The 22,017-nt window shown below is 39.5% G+C and overlaps 1 protein-coding gene across 2 annotated transcripts; it reads left to right on the forward strand.

Moving 5' to 3' along the window:
- The first annotated feature begins 1,626 nt into the window (after positions 1-1,626).
- On the forward strand, positions 1,627-21,359 carry LOC132264352 (ribosomal protein S6 kinase beta-1). Of its 2 annotated transcripts, none has more exons than XM_059764523.1 (11): positions 1,627-2,161; positions 14,670-14,716; positions 14,982-15,108; positions 15,796-15,927; positions 16,615-16,748; positions 16,839-17,030; positions 17,581-17,671; positions 17,746-17,994; positions 18,213-18,320; positions 18,606-18,836; positions 21,295-21,359. In XM_059764523.1, exons 1-11 carry the CDS (start codon positions 2,066-2,068, stop codon positions 21,298-21,300), a joined length of 1,413 nt encoding a protein of 470 aa, XP_059620506.1. In that variant the 5' UTR covers positions 1,627-2,065; the 3' UTR covers positions 21,301-21,359. The 2 variants fall into 2 exon arrangements, with proteins under 2 accessions (XP_059620506.1, XP_059620505.1); XM_059764522.1 differs by having other exon boundaries at positions 1,636-2,161; positions 18,606-18,868.
- The last annotated feature ends 658 nt before the right edge of the window (positions 21,360-22,017 follow it).

The following is a 22,017-nucleotide window of genomic DNA, read 5'->3' on the forward strand; positions in this document are numbered from 1 at the left end:
ATACGCGATCTTCTCTTCTGGAGCTTCTGCAGAAGCTGCAACAACAAGAAGGAAGCTCGTGGAAGAGAACAAACCATATGTTTGCTCACGAGGCTGTACGAAATCCTCGTGCATCTTTTGAGAAAGACCTAATAGAAAAACAGACATTTTTACGAGAAATGAACTGATGTGCAAATATAAAAGATTCAAGTTGAAAATGAGGGAAATGCTGAAGCAGATACAACCAGGCAATATTGCTTCAAAGCTAGAAAAATTCGTCATAAATTGATCAACACCAACACAATACATATATTCGTTACACATCTATTGAATTTTTCCGCTACCAGAAACAGTTGACAAATTAATCATCAAATGATGTTTTTACGAATACAAAATCACCATCAGGTAATCTCACAGAAATATAGTTCAATATAATATTTGAGCAAGTTTCGTATATTTTCTTAACATAAAGTAGTGTGTGAAGTGTATTGATTGATAGGCGCTGGAGAATTTTGTGATTAAATGTATTTTAAAATGTCGTCATGAGGCAGTGAGAATTCCAAAAATATTTGCACATCAGTTCGTTTCCCGAATTTTCAAGCTGATCTGTTCCGCCACGAGTATTTCGTCAAACACCTCGAAAGATGCACGAGGATTTCGAGCAGCCTCGTGAGCAAACATGTGGTTTGTTCTCTTCCACGAGCTTCCTTCTTGTTTTCGCAGCTTCTGCAGAAGCTCCAGAAGAGAAGATCGCGTATAAAAGCGCCGGAAAACCAGAGGAAGGCATCAGTTCCAGCAACAACCACCAAGTTAAGCAACATGCGTTTCTTCACCACTCTTACCGTCCTCGTGGCCGTCGCGGCTGTCGCCTATGGTAAGTCCTCTCCCGCCCCATTCTGGGAACGCCGCTGATCTTCTCTCTTCCTCAGGAGCACCCGCTGGCACCGATGCCGTGTCCACCGCCGTGAGCACCGTGACCGGCGCCGTGACCACCACCGTCAATCAACTGGTCACCGCCATCCAATCTGCCGTCAGCCAGCTCGCTCTCGGCGTTGGTCAGCTCGTGACGATCCTCGGAACCGTCCTGGGCTACATCCTCATCCAGGTCGTGAGCTCCGTGGGCGAGATCCTGACTCTGGTGCTCGACGCCGCCGGCCAGATCGTCGACGTCCTCCAATCCGTGGTCGGCCCGATCAGCGCCGAGCTGCAGTCTCTCCTGCAGAACGTGACCGGAGCTCTTGTGGCTCTCGGCGTCACCATCCCGACCGCCATCGCCAACATCCTCAATGGCCTGCTCGGAACCGTGGGCGGAGTTGTCGGCGGAGTCGTCGGCACCATCGGTGGACTCCTGGGCGGACTCACCGGCTAAATCTTGCGAGCTCCCCTCGATTCTCTCCAACTGTGATATGCGCATATTATACAGGGTTGTTAATAGTAAATAAATAGTTACATTGCAATGAAGAAACAGCTTTTTATATTAGCAAAATTTAAGGAGTGCAATTTGTCGTGAAAGGGTTATGCATTGGCAGTTATAATTTGAAACGCGGGAATATTTATGGCACTTCTCTTCTTAAAGACAGGAGCGCCTCTCGTGCTTCAGCGCGCGATCGCGCAGTTTCATCGGGCAATCCGAAAGTGTCATGATTGTTTTGCTTCTTCATCTCGAGTCGGAGTCAGTTCAGAGTTGAAAATCGTGGCGTAAGGTAATAAAATCCGCGGTGCATCGTCTCCTGAGGAATATACCCAACCGTGAAAGCAGTGCAAGTCAGTGTGTAGTGTTCGCAGTGAGCGAGGGCGACTGCAAGTTCGTGAAAAGCATACGTGAAAAGTCTTTCGAGGGCCACGAGGCCACTTTCTGAGGGAAGCGAGAAAACGTGCTCCGTGTGGGCTTTTGCGAGTGGCCAGCGCGAGGCTGAGAGACTGTAGTGCGTGTGAGAAGTGGCTGGATCTGTGTGAGGAGCACGCCTTCGCCCGCGTGGGCATCCTTGCAGCGCCTCCGCGCGATACTCGTGTGAGGCCCCCCGAGGGCATCCAGGAGGACAAAATTATCCCCATCCGGTACGACCCGTTCGACGAGGACTATAGCATGGCTGATCTCTTTGAATTCGAGCTCCATGAGGACGAGCGGAACAACAAGGAGGCCTGCTGCGAGTCCGACGACGATATCATCGAGATTGATGACGTAAGTGGGGGAAATTTACTCGCACACACACGTCGACGCGAGCGCCACTCTGGGTGGCGACGGTGGCGGGAGCGCGCGGCTGGGCGGCAAGTGCGCGCCCCTCGCAGGCCTGAGTCGCCATCCGAGACACTGCAAAATGGCGGCGGCATGAGTGACATGCGGAAGAGAGCGCCAAGTGGGGCCCCGCAAAGTTTGGGGGGCGGCGGCGGATGGCCATGTGCGTGACGCGCACGCAGTTCCCACTCTCGCCACCGTCTCGGGTCGGGCGTTGTGTGCTGCTGGATGACGCGCCAAGACTTTTCTTTTTTATGGATGCACCCTCGCTTTTATTCTTACAACGCCCACGCGTGTCGACAATATACTGCTGATGACTCGTCAGATTGTGCTCGCGAGAAAATATTGTGAAATCCATGAGGCTCGTCACGCGTGTTTGTACACTTTTGAGGAGAAATGCCTGGAAAAGTGTGGTTTGATGTTCACAACAAGAGGTTTTTGACGTCACAAACTGCCCTTATCGCATGTTCAAGCAAACAGTATTTTTCTTCTGGATTTTATATTAAAATTCAGGAGGAAAATGCAATCGAAAGAAGCTTCAATTTGTCTTAGACAATAGGCAAAAATGGTTGAGAAGCTGCTATGACTTTTCTGTGAATTGCCTTGGGTCACACATTTCGTGGAATATTTGCCCTTCAGTTTGTAGAAATGAATGGTAAAGAAGTCCCTGAAATGCTTCCCTTACAAAGTGAAGAGTTTTCACGTGGCAGGATTGATTTTTATATAGGAAACGAAGATCTGGGAATCGGATTTGAAATGATCATTCCATGGCATGTTGCCAATATTTGTGGTTTTCGCCGAGAACCGCAAGCAGATATCATTTTACCTTTGCTTCTTATCCGTTATAGCGCGAATGGTACGAAAAGAAGCGATTAAATATCCATCCTCACGGTCAATAACCTTCAATGCTGAGGCAAGTGATTTATCAAATATTCAGAAGTGCGCACGGAAAAATCCCTGTTTCACGCGTATTTGGGATGAACGGAGAAAACAAAACACACGATGGGCGCGAGAGATGAAAAGTGTTGTGTGCGATGGGGAAAAACACGAGTGAGTCATCCGGGCTGTAAAATGAGAATGGAATGCAAGGGAGAAAGCAATGTGGCCACCCACAGACGTGACGTCATCATTCTCCGCACAGTCCGAAGTGGAAAACGAGAACGTTTCCCACAAAACAGCTGCGCCTGTGTGCGAGAGATTGTCGGAGAGACGCCTGAAGATTGAGTCAATTGTGGGTGGCTCGACGCAAGCCTGAAAATTGCTCGGTGTGTGCCTGTGTTGTGCCGCTTTAGTGTGGCGCAACGAACCAATTTTAGATAGACGACGGCGCCGTGACGTCATCGGGTGGGAAGTGACGACGTCACATGCCTGTTGCGACATAGAATGTCAATAATTGCAAGTGTGGGACGGAAAAGGCGCAATTTAGTGGTGCGGATTGGCATGGAGAAATGGCCCGTCGAATGCACAGAGAGTGCAGAATTGTTGGCAGTGGGATATTTGTGGAGAAACAAACATTTGCTGAGTCTAGACGCGGGGCTATGTGAGGACGAAACTATGCTAATTTTGGCTCATTTAGAGATAAGAGACACAGAGAAAACCGGGTCGGACGATGTTTCTCCAATTAACTCAATAATGACACTAATAGAATGGGTCTGTAAAATGATATGCGGGGAATTTTTTTATTATTAAAAATCCTCTCACTGACCTTTGGTTTGAGGCAAAATGCGAACTTCCTCTCGGAGCTTCACATGCGCCACCGCGAAAATGCAATAAATGCAACACATTGAAGTGCACGCGTTTGTGGCGAGCACGTAGTTAATCTTCTTTTGACGGGGAGGGGGAAAACCGCCTCTTCAAGTGCACTGAGTCAACTGAAATGGCGAAATTGCGTAATGAGCATACACTTAAGGCGATAGTGCAGCAAAGATGGCGAGCGCTGTTCCGCCTCTGTCTTGTTTTAGGTCAAATATCACGGCATTTATTATTTATTATTGTTTTGTCTCTCTTCACACCACTTTGCCACGTGTGAGCTTGAAAATTTGCACTACACTTTTGCAATAGTGCTACAAATATTGGGTTTTCATCCCTTCCCATGCAAATGCCGTGCGTGCAAATTGCCCTCGTGTCAATGGGGAGGAGAGAAGTTGGATGAAGCACAGAATTCATAATAATGGTATTGTGTTTATTCACTCCGCTGACATAGTGAATTATATTGTGTAAATAAATACAAATTGATGAAAATGCGCAAAGTGAAAATGGTCTTGCATGTGGATTGGATGGCTCCTCACTTAGAGAGTGATAAATATGTAATATTCAAATGTGGATCTGTGGCATGTGCAAGCGATTTCGCAAAGTAATGCGTTGAGAAAAGGTTGGTTGGTAAAACGACGAGGAGAATGTGTAAAATCGCACTGAGAAACAGGTCTTTTTGCGTGCTTCTGACAAATTTCAAACTTCTTGAGAGGGAGAGAGAGAGAGAGAGAAGAGATGTGTGGCAATGATTCTTGGTTAGATTTTTCGAGGAAACAATAAGTTAGACCGCTTAAGGCAGTTTGCCAGAAGACGCAATGCAAATGGGGAAGAAGATAAAATTACAACAATCTGATTTACTTGGGTGGAAGCCCACTGAGAAAAACTGCAATAAAATCTGTCTTAAATTGATGTTAAACTATCACCAACTTTTATTCTTGGTTTTGAATACCAAAAGACTTCGGCAATCTTTTTGGGCTCTTTCAAATGGAATCTGAATCGGATTTCTGGTCTTTGAGAAACTGAATCAAGACGGAATTTTAGTAAATTTATCAAGTATTATCAAAAACATACTTCTAATGCTCAAAAGAAATCGATAAAATTAGATGTTATACAACAGAAATATTCAAAAATCAAGAATAAAAATGAAATCTTTTGTAAAACTGGATAAGTTAGAGTTGTGATAATTCTTTCTAGGTCAATTCTGGAGTTTCCACAAGTTTAAGCGATCCTGAGTTAATTGTAAATTTGAAATTACAAATTTATAATTCTAAACTTCACTGTTTTGGCTGTAGAGTCGAAAATGGCCTCGCTCTTGCCCTGCCTAATCTGCAAGGCTGTTGGAAGACCTTTTCGACCATTTTCTGGACAAACCACATTTCAGAAGAGCATTGCAAGGTGAATTGCATATTTTATTGCTTCTACTGTGCGCTCTTGGAGCCCGGATTTCAACTTAAGGCGCAGTAGAGACTGACTTTCTCTCGGGTTGTGTGAGGAAATCGAAATTCTGCGAAAGACTCTTCGTAAATTGTTTGTGATTTGTTGGGAGTTTTTTTTTACAAATGCTCGTTTTGCGCACTTTATGCTGTAATATCTTTACATACAATACATATTAGGTGCATATGTATGTCTCTGTACGTAATTTACAGTGCGTTATACAATATTTTTATGCAGAACTTCCGGAAGTGGTGGAAAATGCGTCACAAATGTCTGGAGAGAGAGAGAGAGAGAGGAGTGTGTGAAGGAAGTAGGGAAAGAGAAGTGAAACAGAGAGAAAACAATACAATGGTGTTTTCATTTCTCTTGAATTCTCAATGAATTTCAGTCGCATTTATTTGACTTTCTTTCAATTGTTCCTTTTCTTTGGCTGTTCAGGTAGAGTGAGATTTTGTGACAAATGTTCTTCACTTTATACCGTTTTATTTCCTCCAGAGTTTGGCTCTGTCAATTGTTGAATGTTGTTGTGAAATAACTAAATACATATTTTTCCTATATTTCTTCCAAATGCGTCAATTTGTGACGTCAACTAATTGCTGAAGTATGCCTTCATTCTCTTGATTTTGCGTTCGCTCTGGCGTTCGCGATGAGAGCCCATTGAGCTGTGGTTGGCACACAGTGAAATTTTTCCAAAGAAATTCCAACAATTGACACACCTTCTGTCTGTAATTAAGTTGTGGATAGACATATATGTGAATTTTATCATGGTAATGTGTATGGATTGTATTTTGCTGGTGCGCAGAAGAAAATTGGAGGTGTTAAAGGGGCTTTTCTGCACTGTCATCATCAGCAGAAGAAATTGTTCTGAAAGTCCGTGAATGATTGCTAACTGTCTAGTGTGCCATTTTTTTCTTCCTCGAATCTCTTCATCTCATCTCCGGCTTGTGAGCATGAGAAGTGCAAGAGAAAATTCCGTTTGAAGTTTCTTTTATTTACAGCAAATGGAATTTCTGTGAGCCAAGAAAGTTCTCTCAATTGCGTTTCATTCTCATTTTTTCCGTATTACTTCTTGTAGCGGCGCGTGTAACGGTTAAGCAAATTCTTCAGACAGACTCTCACAAATGCTAAAAGGTAAAACAGTAAGAGAAAGAGAGAGAGAGAGAGAGAAATGGAAAAATTTCACTCAAAATCGTCTCATGGTTTGTTGTTGTTGTGTGAAAAACCCAGCAAGTTCCATTGGATTGAAAGTAAATAAGCATTATGAGTTGAAAGAGAACTTTAAAACCATCACATCAAGTACACGGCGCTGTAATGGCACAATATTGGCCAGAAGCGCAAATTGTGAAATGGTTGAGAGTCAATTTTCTCTTCTCTTCGAAAAAAAAGTGAAAGATGCGATGATACATCGAGAAGAGATACATAGGAATGCGAAATATTAGAGGAAATCGTGAAACTCCAAAGCAAATGAGGATGTTTTGGCAGATGAAATACACAATTTGTATTGTAAACAATCGTGTAATCATATGTCGTGTTTGTGAGTCAAATTAATTGACTTTTCTGATTTGTGGCTCTTATTCTTTTCTAAGAAAGTCAATCGATAGATTCAACGGAATTGCTGTGATTTGCTGGGTTAAGTTGAAATGGTGGAACATTTAGGAAGACGAAAGGTGTGTAATTGTCGATTTCACTGGAACTTTTAGTCAATAGATTTCAATCATATGATGCAACTTTCTCAAGGATGAGGATTCTAGCATTTGACGCAAACATTTGACCTTGTTTCTGCATGTTTCTGGAATCTGATTAGACTTTGCACATTTGACGCATTTTTCGGGCTGTTGCAGCATACTTTATTGTGGCCAGAGAGTGCTAACAATGAGAGCTGGAGTTTTTTTTTTATTGTCTAGCATTGAATTGAAAGGTTGGAATTCCGCAGTGATTGAAATAATCACTGAAATGGCAATCGTGCATCGTGGATTTGGTGTTTTGACGGAATTTGCAGTGTGTTTGTGTGGCAATAAGAGGAAGAGATTGAAGGTAAAAGAGGCAGTCAGAAAAAAAATGATACTAATTGATGGGAGAGGAAAGGAAAATGTGTTGAACAAAGTGGTGAAAAGAATGTGGAAAACATTGGTTGTAACACAAAATTAGCAAATTGGCGTAATGGTGAAGTTGTGTGTGACCCACTTTTGGGACACACAACTCTTCCACCATTTCAGTTTTATGAATTACTAGTGGAGTGTGTTTGGGTTTTTTTCACTCACAATGCCGTGTGTGTTTGTTTTTATTGATATGTGCACAGCATATGTGCATTCGTAACAGTTTTCCAATGGTGTGTTGTGGTCTATTTTGAACTCCCTTCGGAGGTTTTTCCTTCACTTCTGTAAAAAAGCGCGGTGAACGTAACAAAGTCTAGTTGGCATGAAACGTCTTGGGTTTTGTTTATTATTTACCTCTAGCACTGCAAGAGGTGGAAACCGATTATTTATGTACATATAATCTGGTGATGAAGGAGAAAGAAAAAAAAACTTCATTCATTCATAGTCGCGCGACTCACCTGACCTAATATGTGTGGAATGAGGGAGAGAGAAAGAGAGATTTATACCGTCGAATGATGCAAAACATTCTCAAGAAATTGTTTTCATTGCAAGATTTCTTTTTTTCCTTCGTTGTGTCTTCTTTTTTTTCTTAGTTTTGCACACTTGTTTGAATGATTTTTCGGTGGAATATCAGCAACTTAATTGGCTTCCTTGTGTCACTCTTTTTCTCTTGCACGAACTCGCGCAGTGTGTGCACAAATTAGCACAACACGATGTGGATGGTGAGGTTTGTATTGTGAATTTGCAAATTCATTCTTTTTAATTTCACTCATTGGCTAACATTGTACGATGGCGGAAGTTGGTCTGTGCCGACTGTTGTATGGAAATTTTTCTCAACAGTTTTCTTTGCACAAAAGAGAAGAAAAAGAGTTTTTTATTCACAGCACACAGTGAAATCGACATAGAAAAATAAATGAAAATGAGCAATAAAATCACACTATGAAAACATTCTCACATTGGAGAGCGAAAGTAAAAGTGAACACAAAGTAATAGGAAAAATCAATTTTTCACGTGGAAATGAGAGAGAGAAAAAAAACAGGCGCGTGATGGCCTTTTTGTGTGCAAGAGTGGCAGTCTAGTGTGGTTGATCCAGTTTCAGAACTGGCGCACTTAATTTTACATTCGTCAGAAGGTCGTTTGTGGAATTATTACACTGTAAGATTGATATTATTTGTGATTCGATTATACTGTCAAAAGGTGGGCTGAAAAGAGGTGCAAAATGTCAGTCTTAGATGGGAGTTTTTTTGGACAGAGAAAAAATTTCCAACTGAAGCCAATAAAAATGTACTTTGCTGCGTCAAAGTTGATCTGTGGATTGTATGAATCAACCGGAAGAAAGTAATCAACTTACGCTCATCTATGCTTTTGAATGATAGGTTTGTGTGATGGGGAAATTACGTGTACATTTGATAGTATTGAAATACAGTAATTTTAGCTGATTGATCGTAAGAATCGAGTTATGAGTTGTGCTTGAGCGTTTTCGCTGGAGGTCTCTTGATGAATGCACTGAAAGGGTGTGTCAGTGAATTACTCTGATTGTTATTGCTGAAAAAAAAGAGTGGCATGAAACGCGCCCGAAGAGAGAATGTGAGATTTTGTGCAGAAGTTGATGGAGAAAAAAGTGAATGGCACTTTCGTGAGAAAATGTGGCGAAGAGTGGGTCAATAGGAAGGAGATGACTTCATTTTGAGTCCATTCGTTCCAAGAGTGTGGCCAATTGCGCCAAATCGATAAAGTTTGAAGAGGATCAATTGATAAAAAAATATAGTGAGGAAAATTTATGGGACAAAATCCACCTCACAAACACAATTGACTGCCCATCGACGGAGTTACAATATTATCATTGCTAGCGAGCACTGTGTGTGCGGACAAGAGTATATGGGGCAAGTGTGATAGCACGGAAGTTGTATGTACTCCCACTCACAATGTACACAGAGTTTGCTTGTGAAGTCGCTTGGGTGAGGATGACATTTCAATGAAAATGGCCTTCAAGTGCAACAAGACAATCCCGATATGTTTATTTTGAGAGATGTTTGAGGGAAAGTTGGTGGAATTACAACACATGGAGTGCATAAAATTGCCTCGAGAGAGTTGTGTGTAGAATGGAATGGAAACTTACATAATACTTATTATATTCGCCCCTCTATTGGGAGCACACAATTGCCAAGAAAAGATGATGGCATTTTGACGAGATGTTGAGATTCTCATCTGACCAGAAGAGAATCAATTGGCAGACGAACGTCAATTTGCTGAGCAGAGAGCCGAGTGTGTGTGTGTGTGCTCAATCAATACTGGACGAGACGGAAAATTGAGATGAGCATGAGGAAAAAGAGGTGACAGCGGTGCGGAGGAAGGGGAAGAAAAGACCGTGAGATTTGTGTGATTACATCGTGATGTGATTGAATAATCAAATGGACTCGGAAATACAGTGAGGCGCGCGAGTCTGGAGAGAGTGGAGAAGAAGTCTGCTACGGCACTACAAACGCGTCTGTCTATATGAAATAAAAAAAAAGATGCTAAAGAGCTCGTAAAGAGCATAGAAAAATGATGACTGAATTGGAGAGGATGTGGTGGTGAACTCTGTGCGACCTTGGGCAGATTATAAAATCGCGACAGTAGGAATGAATGTGATTACAGCAGCCAAATGGATCTCCCACTCACGACTTCTCACACTGTCACTCGCGCTGTGTCGCGGATGTCTTATCAGCATGATTACATACGCAGGCAATCATGCACCACCTTGAATTGCTGATATCAGTGGAGCGGTTCTTTTTTATGTGTTGGGGAAAAAGTCTTGACAGCTTTAAGCTCAACTTCACGTCTGTGTTGGGGAAGAAACACAATCACTTTCCACCTAAATATACTTTTATTGGACGTTTTCTTAGTAATTCAATCTTAGTCATGCTTATTTTTCTAACTTACAAATTCTCTGATGCATATTTTGAATCCTTGCTGCTTCAGACGATAGTTATCCTGACAAATGTCTGGCTTTACACATGCAATTTGAAGTTCCATTTGAAGTATCGGATTGAATGAATAGGCTTATGTTTCGCAATTTCAGCACACCTTCTTCTAATCATGTCAAGCTCAAGTTCCGAGAAGGCAATTGCATAAATAGTGAGTTATCTGGGCCTTTGTTGATTCAATTGGCAATATTGTGGTGTCTTTCGAAAGATTTTGCCTTGTGTGCGCACGAAAGGGAGAGAGAAAGAGAAAGAGAAAGAGAGAGATTACCTGCGCGTCTCAAAATGTAAACAATCGTCTGCAATTGAATACTGGGCGAGTAGAGGCACTTCTGGGTATTTGGGTTTTGCAATGGACTGGCCGAGAGGTGTGTAACACGTTGGGAGATTCTGCGTGTGCGAAAATGAGGCGGCCAGAAAAGGGGACGTGGGAAATGTTATGGCATGTACATTGAGAGGTGACCGTCAAAAGAGCACGCCAATGAAAGTGTGAGATGGACTTTCCTAGACACAGATTTGCAGAGGAATTGTCGATGGTGTGAAGAGTGAAGGACTGAGATGGAAATTATGCGGTTGCACACTTTGACCTTGCGTAATTTGCAACATGTGAGACGCGCGCGCGAGATGGAGAGAAAGGAAGTGTGATTGAGAGTCACAGTTGGTGGAGGAAGTTGTGCAAAAGCGCAACGAGATAAAATGCCTAGCATTGCTGCTGTGCTTCTCCAGCAGCAGCAGCAAACCAATTCACCTACTTGCGCGACACGCGGCCTGAGTGTGGCTAAGAAAACTGTAAATGGTAAATGGTACCACGTCCTTGATTGAGAAATTGCTCCATGAGATTGCCAGACACTTTACATATATACAGAGCTATGCGATGGTGGTGTAAAATACAGTGAATTGCGGATTGCAATGCTATGAGATCTTGTCTGAGACTGAAGTGGGGAGAGAAACAGGTCGAATTTTTGTGCTGAGATTCTTTTTTTTTTTCCTCAGCTATTTCACCTCTTAGGTGTTTTATTTCACCTACCGTTATATCACACAAATTGAGTTTTCTGTGCCTCTCACTCTCTCTCTCTCTTTGTCGCTTTGAATGTGGAAAGAAAAGAGTAAGATTTTATTTTCATTTTGCTTTTCTCAGTGTGAAGAAAAAAAAATGGAAAACATTTGGAGACATGTGAAGAAATGCATGTCTGCTATGGCTGGCATTTGAAGAAGCGCAACAATGTGTTGAAGATTTTACAGAAATCAATCGGGAAAGCAATAAAATCCAAGGTTCTTCCCCAAAACCCACTCATACTGGCTTGATATTGTGGGCAATTATTCAGTGAAACATTGCAATTGGACTCCATTAATAATAATATATTATTGTAGAGTGAAAATGTGTAACAGTGAGAATGCATAAAAATACTAGAGTAAAAATGATTAACCTTGATTTCTGTGCAAATTCCTGAGAAACTTGAAGCTCGAACAGTGTGAGATGATGATGATTTTCATAGGTGTGGAGAAACGTGTCGAATTTGTGGTGGATGGAATTTTCGTCCAGTGATTTGAACACACACGACAAAATGTTCTTATGGAATCACAGATTTACGAGTTTGACGGGCAATAATTTATCGGCCACGACACAGGCAGCGGAATGTTGTCATAAAAGTACAGTATGTTGATTTGTTCTGAGTAGAAAGATTTCATATTGTGATTTGTGGCGTAGTAAGACGATAAGGAGCGAATCTTTGGTCGGGAAAACGATTGTGTCCTCGTGGAAGAGGCAACCTTGCGGTTGGAGTATGACTGAAATGTTTTATTTATTATTAAATAAGGAGTGTGCAATAAATTTTCTAAACACCTATTAACCAATTTAGTTTGAAATCCATTGAAGAAAAGGCACTAAAAGTCCACAATTTGTCATTCATTGTGCGAATGCAGAGTTGTTTAATGGTGCAAATAACATGTGATGCACGTGGATGCAATAAACTCAACAATAACGAGAGAGAGAGAGAGAGTATGGATATAGAGGAGGAAGAAAATAATAAATTTTCCCTCAAGTCAAGAATGCACATGCTGCTGATGGAGCAAAATATTGTGAAATTGTTGTGCTAAGAAGAATGAAAGCTATATATCATGCATGCTGGGGTGCTAAATTTAATTCAATGAAGGAGTCAATTGGCGCCAAATGAAATTCTTCGCTCTCGCGTGGAATTTATTGAAAAGTCTCTCTTGAAGATTATTTTAATAGGGCCAGTGTTTCAAATAAGGATGAAGCATTTTATGCTGCTGTTGGTAATTTATTTGCGGTGAGATAAACAAATCTGCGCTGTAAAGTATTGCGATGAGTAAGGTTAAGGAAGAACGTGTAAGAAGAAACGGCGAGAGATAAAGAAGAAAAAAACGCCCAAAAATAATTGTGACTAAATGGTGAGGTATTTGCAGAAAAGTGTGTGGTATGCGATCATGCTGAGAATTCGCTGATTTGCCTCTTTGTGCATGAAAATGGTTTTCTTGAGACACACACTTCCCACTGACGACACAGGAAAATGTCTTTAGGTTTCTTCTTTGCCAATGCATTCTTCAATAATGAAATCAAAGTGTTCTTGAGTGTCATATTAATTGCTGATGAGTTGATTTGTGGTCTGCTTTGTGAAACTTACTGATGTTGTACAGAAATAGAGGAGAATTTTAAGAAAATAATGCTAGACGTTGTGTGAATCGATAGTTGTCAAACTATTTCCCGAAGTTCTTTGTGTCCTCAGCGTCTCTGTAATTTGGGAGACAATGCGGGCAGACAGAGGATATATTAGGCTATAATGATTTGGCACTTTATCAACAGTTTGAATCTGTTGGAATCAATTGTTTGATTTGCATGTTTTCAAGTCAACAAAAAGTGTCTCAAAGAAGCAATTTTCTCTGCGTGTGAAGAGGTGCAAAGCAGAAAAAAAGAAAGAAAGATAGATAATTAAAGTGGATAAATGCAATATTTAGAGAAACAGTGTCGTAAAGTTGTGATAAATTCAAAATAACTATTCACTCTCTTTGTCTTTTATGATTTAAATTAAAAAATTTTACTCTCCTTGTGATGGTTTTTTTTGCATCATTTGTAACGCGGTAAAACGTGAAAGGGAGACACGAGTGTGGGATTGATAGAATAGTTGCACATACAATGTGATGATGAGGAGGAGAAAGAGAAATAAACCAAAAGCTATAGCTAAAATAAATAAATGAAAAATGAGAACAATTTCTCAGAAAACCTTGTCCTACTTTTTTTTATAACAATTTTACCTCTCTCACACTACAAAATAGTTTCATTGAGCAGTGGTGTGTGTGTTGGTTCTTTTACATAAGCCAAATGTGTGCTCTAATGGCTTTTATTTCTTCTCTTTGCCGAAAGCCCGACAAAACTTCACTTTATTTTTGCCATATGCACAACAAGAGTGTGATTATTTTACATGGAGGCACACACTTGGGTGAAAACTGTTACACATAAGACATTACACAAGCCATTAGAAGGTGTATATCGTTGGGTTTTTTTTTCTTCTATTGTATTAAGTGCAGTTTGTTAATGGAGAGTGTGAATAAAATTTGCATTATACAACCATGTGTCTGATGTCTAGACAACGCACACTCTCGCCGCAAAGTCAAAAGCTGAGAGAGTGGAAACAAGAGGAATTGGTGAGACCAAATGGGTAAATGGGTGGGAGAGAGCAGACACTGCAATAGAAGCAATAAGAGTGAGATTGAATTTGAAGAAGTGCGGAGAATCAAATTCAGTCTGATATTTGTAACAAAGGATTTTGTGGATTTTCTCATCCTTTCTCGGGTGTGTAATATAATTATATCTCAATTGGGTAATGAAGAAGAGCGAGAGTGAATGTATTTGTGCAGAATTCAGGATAAAAATACGCTCTACGTCGTCTTGTCTAATGTTATTTCACATCGTTGGGAGATGAGTGCTATTTCCCAACGTCGTAAAGAGTGTGAATTTCCTCTCCAAAATAGTGCATTGAACCTGAAGGAAGTCTGGGCAATGATCTCGCGCGAAGGGGAAGATGATCGTCTATTTTACAGTCTATTTATAATCACAATAATGTCACTCCGTCAGCCAATTGCATCCTCTAATGGCCATATAGACAGTCTTGGCGCAATGTCACTATAGTTTAATTTTTATTGCTGGGAGACTTGTAAATTAAAAGCTTCTTTTTTTTCTCCTGATTTCAGGTCGATTTGGAGCCGGCTGTTAACATTGACATAAAGGCAGAGGCAGAGTGAGTGTCTGAGACTGTGTTTTACCGTCCATTTGGGACTTTCATTCACCCTGACATTTTCATCCAAGCGATTTTCATCGAGAGAAATCACATTGAAAATTGCTTCAGCATGAGATCAGGGAGATTAGCAATTGCTTTAATTGGTCTTTCCATAACACCAGATGAGTGTCATATGTTGATGCATCTGTTGAACGGGAAGAAACATTGACAAACTTTTCGTGTTATAATTGGGAATTTGTGATACTATGAGCAGCTTTCTTTGCAGACTGAGTGGATCTGAAATTCTGCAATTGTCAGAGGAAATGGTCAATCCGAAGCGCATAAAGCTGGGACCGCAGGATTTTGAGTTGAAGAAGGTCTTGGGCAAAGGCGGATATGGCAAAGTGTTTCAGGTAAGATTTTCCCTAATCTTTTCAACATAGTTTTTGCTTAGAAAATTCCACGAATGAGATGATGTTTGGGCGTCAGTTTTGAATGCTGCAAATGGATTTTGTCAATATTTGCCATTGTACTTTGCATCTGGATTAACTTGAGAGGTTTTCTTGGCTTCGCCCGTGCGATGTGTGATCTTGCAATCGTGTTTCTGGAAAATTACTCACGTATTATTAGATATCGCATGATGTGGATTTTCATTTTTGGAAAATTTGGAAGTACTTATTAAAATTTATCCTGAAATTCCGTCAGTTTTTTTTTTAAGAAATAAGTGTGTATTAAGAAAACAAATTTATGACACTTCAAAATCCGGTTATTTTTGGGGATTACTAAGAAATATCGTATCACTCGTGGTATTTTATTAAATACTCAATGTCAGAGGTCAACGTTTGTCATTGAGCTTGATCGTGTGAGACTGATGAATGAGCCCTAGACTATCCTAGCAGTTTTCCTACAAAATTCATGAGTTTTTCTTGGAAATCTGCTTCCCATAAACTAGGCAGAGGAAAATGAAATGGCATGAAATAGTCGCATGATTAATTAGTGCGATAAATTTGTGTTCATTCCGACAAAATATACTTTTGGATGGTGTTTTATTAGTTGAGTGTGACATTTAATGTGATTTTTATTTCAATTTTCGTCCGTAGGTGAAAAAAGTGAGTGGACCAAATGCAGATCGCTATTTCGCTATGAAAGTCCTCAAGAAAGCCACAATTGTGCGAAATCAGAAAGACACTGCCCACACAAGAGCTGAGAGAAATATATTAGAGGCTGTCAAGGTTAGTTTACATACAGAATATTTGGCTTTTTCTGTGTTGTAGATTATAAAGAGGAAAATCACAGAACATGATCTCGGATGTGCTGATGATGATGTTGAAGGGGAAGAGAACAGGAGTGATGAAGGCACACTTAAGAAGTATAATGTAAATATTTGGAAATTAAGAAATTCTACATTGTGATAAGATAGCGAGAGAGTGTGTGGTGTGAAGTGAAGTTGCTGTTCATTATCAGCAATTAATCAGTTTTGCCCTTTTTTTTAAATGACTCTCCAATCTTTCGCAACTTGTACACTATCAATGCTCGTGATAGTGCAATTCTGTCAGCTGGCAAGAGATGAAATATTAGCAATTTCACTGTCAATTGCCTACAGAATTGTTGCTTGCCACACAGTTTTGTGGCCTTTAATGTCTCAAATGTAAATAAATTGAGAAGATGATGTAAGAATTTGGAAGAGAAGATCAGAATTTTGGACAGAAATTGTTTTTAGCTTAATATATATCCTGTGATATTCCTCTTTATCAACTGGAAATAAGTGCTTTTTGTGAGTCGCGTGTGTGACAATTTGCAAATTCATTGTCAGATAAATGTCTAATAATAGAATCCTGTTGATAGATAAGGGAAAACTTTACCGAACTAACAGTTCATGTTGATTGATGAATTCTTTTTTTCTTCTTGTCTCATTCCAGCATCCATTCATAGTTGATTTAGTTTATGCTTTTCAAACATGCGGTAAATTATACTTAATATTAGAATATTTAAGTGGTGGAGAATTGTTCATGCATTTAGAGAGGGAGGGAATCTTTCTGGAAGACACAACATGGTAAGTGCAGTGATTTACTGCCTCTGGAGGCGAGAGAGAGAGAGAGAGCAAAGAGAGTCTATTAATGCCTCATTGTCAATTGCTTTCCAGTTTCTACTTGTGCGAGATAATTTTGGCACTTGAGCATCTTCACTCGCTGGGTATTATTTATCGGGACTTGAAGCCCGAGAACATCCTGCTGGATCAGGCGGGTCACATCAAATTGACGGACTTTGGTCTGTGCAAGGAACACATTCAGGATGGCATCGTGACGCACACATTCTGCGGCACAATTGAATACATGTGAGTATTAAGAGGAAATCCTATTTGCTTCCAAATGCGGACACGATTTTCATTCACCTTCATTCGTCATGTCAGTGACTTCGGACTGTGTGCTATTATTATGATTATTTCGTGAGCAAAACAAAGGGTGATAAAATTGAGTCATAAAACACTTTTGGCTTGTTTGAGAAGCAATAGACACTTGATATTGCACTCTGCAGCGATTGCAAGTGTGCGCGCGCGTGCAGGAAAGGACGACAAATTGAGAAGAGTGGTTTGATCTCAGTTATATTTCATTGTTGATACTGTTTTCATGTCTTCACACCTCAATTCACTTGATATCTTGTTGGTTTTACTCAATGAAGATGGATTTTAGAGCGATGAAGATGATGATCGTGTACACGATAGATCTCGTTAGGAGGATTATCTTAGAGCTTTTTAGAGTGTTGGCGAAGAAGAGAGAGAGAGAAAAAGATCGCAAAACTGTTAGATTTCCACAGTTATAATTCCATTTCACCTTTGATAAGGTAATAAAATCGCTTAATTGTTTTCTCTTGCGCGCTTCTTCCAGGGCACCTGAAATTCTGACACGAAGTGGACATGGAAAGGCCGTGGATTGGTGGTCATTGGGGGCTCTAATGTACGACATGTTGACTGGATTGGTAAGAATTGATCGCGAGAGAGTTTTTCCTGAGATGTGCGACTCTTAATGACTAAAAATGTGCGTCTTTTGCAGCCACCATTCACAGCGGAGAATCGCAAAAAGACTATCGAGACAATTCTCAAGGGGAAACTCAATCTGCCCGGCTACCTCACATCAGAAGCTAGAGATTTAATTCGTAGACTTATGAAACGACAAGTGCCACAGCGACTGGGCGCTGGGATATCAGATGGTGCTGCTGTGAGGGCGCATCCCTTCTTCAAGCACGTCCAGTGGGCGGATGTCATCCATCGCAGACTGGAGCCGCCAATTAAACCCGTCTTGGTATGTCGCAGAGCATAATGCTATTGCCGAGTTTTGTCCAATTTTGTTTGAATTCTTAGTCTATGGTCAATAAGTTAGAGGTGAAATTTCATAAAGCAATGATAAAAGCTCTGAATAATCATCCTTTGAAGCGAACAATTCAACTCCCAATTCTTCTAATTCCGTCCTTGTTTCTTTCATGCTCTCGCCAACTGCATCGCAATGCGTCGACTGAGCAGAACAGCGACGATGATGTGTCCCAGTTTGACACCAAATTCACCAGACAGATACCGATAGATTCACCAGACGATGCCACACTCAGCGAAAGTGTTAATTTAATTTTCCAAGTGAGTGGTATGACGGATATTCTGTGTGCCTCTTTGGTGCACCAAGAAAAACTCTCAAAAGAGAGAGAGAGAAGAGGAAGAGGAGAAAGAATTACCTGACTTGAATATCAATGCAGGGTGAAGAAGAGAGAGCTTCTTTTCAATTAAATATTGTTGCTAATTGTGTTGATTTACGGTAAATGTGAGAAAAGAGATGGGCAAGACAATATGAGGAGAGAAGCTTCTTTTCTCCCCCCGAGCAGCACTTTTGTTGGGCATGAAGTGAAATGGAAAATCTCTCGGCAGGGTTTTACGTATGTGGCGCCGTCAGTGCTGGAGGAAATGGCCCGGCCACGAATATCACAGTCCCGTTCACCGCGAAGAGCCCGCTATGCACGCAATATTCGCCATGAGGAAGTCATGCGAGTGCCCTTTGTGCAACGAAATAACACAACACACATGAATAATTCCAAAGACTCCAATCACCATCCCGACGGACAGGGTCCATTTCCGCCGCGACCATCGCCACAAGATGAGGTAATGGACGATCCGGGACATCCATTCGTATAGTAAGTTGAATTTTCCTCATGAAAATCTCTTCGATGCATCCCAGAAGAATTGCCGAATCTGTGAAATTGTCTCTGTTTTCTCATATAGAAATCTTGGCTTTCTGTTTTTTGTCTCTTCCCTCTGTAATTTCTCTCTCTCACACATAAACACACACAAGTGCTTATCATTTGCGCTCTGTAATGTTCTTGTTGTGTTGCTCCTTGAGGATCATCTTGTGAGATTCTCTCTCCAAAGCTTGATACACTCTCTTGGAAGTTCACGCTATCATTGCTTGCAATCTTCTCGCTTACTCGTATATTTTTTGGCCGGTGCATTTCTACTGACCAGTCATTGTTAACCACTTAGGGTTTTCCTTATTGAAAGCGGGCTTAACAGAATTTAATATTTAAGAAAGGGTTGCCGATTATATGGAGTATTTTGCTGATAAATCAATTGTAAACACAGAGAAAAGCTGGCAATGAAAAGTTAAGCGTTGAATTTTGAACGTGAGAAACTGAGAAACTTCGCAACTGAAGTATAATTTGAAGGTTAAATGAAATGTGCAAATATTTTCTCTGTGAACGATTGATTTAAATTGAAATGGGTTCATCAAAACATTTATTTTATGGTAGTGATAAAACTGAATTTCCTTGTACATACATATCTAAATGCTCTACAGTGGATAGATTTAGGGATTTATTGACTTAAAAAGCAGTGTTATAAATTAAGATATTCTTTTATCAATTAATTGTGTCAAATAACTATAGTGTCGATATAAAGTGGGTTTCACTTTGAAACACGTGTTTGAATAAATTTTGGAGTTTAGAGAGAAAATAGGAAAGTTTATCACAAGAGACGTTTGGACAGTGATTTCTTGATGTTCACTAATCTATCATTAATGAGAAGCAATTGGCCACTGAATTTCCAAGACGAGTGTGATTAATAAATCAAAAATCATAGTTTTCTTTTTTATTTAACCTCTGTGTGCATCCTAACCGAATTCTAATTGTTTGTTTTGTGTCTTTTATCTTTCTGTGGAGATATTTAAAAGAAATAATGTCCGCAATGGAAAAATGTATCGAAATGTGGTGAAATTCATACGAAACTATATCGAATGGGTGAATAATGGCTGAAATTGTTGTGAAACGAAACCACGTTCCTCTTTCTTTTTATAGGTAATTGTTGTTAGAGCGAATGGTCCGCCGACAAATGGATTTTTCACTAAATAATATTCATTGAAGTTTCATCGAGAGGCGATTAATGTGTTTTCGCACGTCGTCAAAATTCGCTTGGTCTTGATTTTTTGTTGTTGTTTGTGTTGTGCAAAAAAAAACGAAGAATCGAAGAACATGACTGATAGGAAACAAATTTATTGTGCTTCTCAATATAACATAACAAAAGCTTGTGATTTTGCCTCATTATTGCTGTGTATGTCACTGAACATGTTTTGGAGACCAAAAGAGTTGTGTTTAAGAAAAGGAGAACGTAATTATTCTTAGGGACAATTAAAAGATGTTTTAGATAAATTTTTACAAGTAATTTGCTGTTAGGTTTTTATTGTGTGTTAGAGAAAGGAGAAAAAGAAGTGAAGCGAATAATTAGGGAGGAAAGTAATTGAATGCCACAAAATGTTTTGAATGCATTTCTATTGGAACAAGTTTTTTCGCTGTGCGAGAATTGAAGGCAACGACAGGGATAGAATTTTTTTTTTTTGCTTAAATAATAAACGTTTTAGATAGAGAAATATATTTGTATGATAATTGTTTTTTTTTTAGTGAATTTCAATTGCAAATGGCTGTTATTACTCAGATAGAAAATGTTAGGATAGGAGACGAAGAACTGGAAAGCTTTAATATCATTTTCATTTTAGTAGAAGAATATTATTACAAATTGTAGTTTGTTCTCGATACATATATTTTTTTAATTGATTGAATATTCTTTCTAGTCTCTCTTTTTTAAATAATAGGTTCTTGCAAATATTTTTTCAAATTGCTACTGATAAGCCTGAAAGTAGACTAATTTGCTGCATGAGATGAAATTCAAGAGGCTTTTCTCTCAGTAATACTTCATTGCCTGGCTATTATTCAATGTTTTTTTATTCTCTCTAAGTTACCTTATTGCCTCGAATAATGTCTTTGCTTAAGCAGAACCTTAAGATTTGGAACTGCCTTAAGAGCGTTGTTTTTGTTACTGTGAGAGAGAGAGAGAGAGAGAGAGAGATCGACATAATAGCTTTAAAAACATGTATGAATGCTCATTACTTGATTGCTTCTTTCATTTTATTGGATGTTTCTGTTGGCTTGGAGAAACATTTGAGTGCATTGAGAATCAAAGCATTGTTTTTGTATTGTATTTTTAACCATGGATTTTTTTGATGCGATAATCAAGAAGAATGTGTCTATTTGTCATCAGTATTACTTTATAATGATATTTTCTCTTCTTGCAGACCTAAAATGGAGAGCATAAAAGTAAATTTAGTAAAATTAGACAATTTATATTGAAGAAAAAAAAGGAAGAAGAAGAAGGAAAGAAAAGTGAAATATATTTACCAGAAGGAAAATAATAAGTTAATTGAAATAGAACTGAAAGAAAAGTAATTTATAACACAAGACAGAAAGAATATCCCATATTTTTATTTAGTCACTTTCATTGTCATGAAGAAACGAAAGAAGGGTAGCTAAAGAGAACTTATAGTGAGAAAAACTGTAGAATACACAAGAAATACCTCTTCTTTGGCTTTTTTTTCGTAATGGTAAATAACCTTAAATAGTTTAATGTCATTGGGTTTCCCTTTCCTCACAACACTGAGAAGAAGTTTCTTTCTCGATTTTTTTGAAGCGCGGAAGGAAGGAAAAAATGATTATGTGAGCAGAGAAAAGTGTGAAAACTCTACATTAATTGATAGAAAATGATTTTTTTTTAATTATACTCCTTTTTATATTAATTTAGAGAGAGAGAAGAAAATATTTAGAAACTAAAGTGTGAAATTGAATAAGCTATGAAGAAAAAAGAAGAAGAAATTTGAAGAAGAAGAAAGCAAAATGATGCAAAGCTTCTGTATAAAAAAATTATTTGTAAGAATTATTACTAAAACAAAATTAAGGAAAAGATTTATTATTAAATGAAAGATTAACACTGCGAGGGAGCGAAATTTTCTTTAATAAGTCAT

The sequence above is a fragment of the Phlebotomus argentipes genome, unplaced genomic scaffold, assembly GCF_947086385.1.
Source record: "Phlebotomus argentipes unplaced genomic scaffold, Phlebotomus argentipes genome assembly contig_32, whole genome shotgun sequence".
Taxonomy (NCBI): domain Eukaryota; kingdom Metazoa; phylum Arthropoda; class Insecta; order Diptera; family Psychodidae; genus Phlebotomus; species Phlebotomus argentipes.

What these genes read in the sequence shown, in the direction of transcription:
- LOC132264352 (XM_059764522.1), top strand. Translation starts at nt 2,066, where the DNA reads ATGGCTGATCTCTTTGAATTCGAGCTCCATGAGGACGAGCGGAACAAC. An exon ending in TTTCTGGAAGACACAACATG is followed by an intron (nt 16,749 to 16,838) that starts GTAAGTGCAGTG and finishes ATTGCTTTCCAG; the next exon opens with TTTCTACTTGTGCGAGATAA. An exon ending in ACGACATGTTGACTGGATTG is followed by an intron (nt 17,672 to 17,745) that starts GTAAGAATTGAT and finishes CGTCTTTTGCAG; the next exon opens with CCACCATTCACAGCGGAGAA.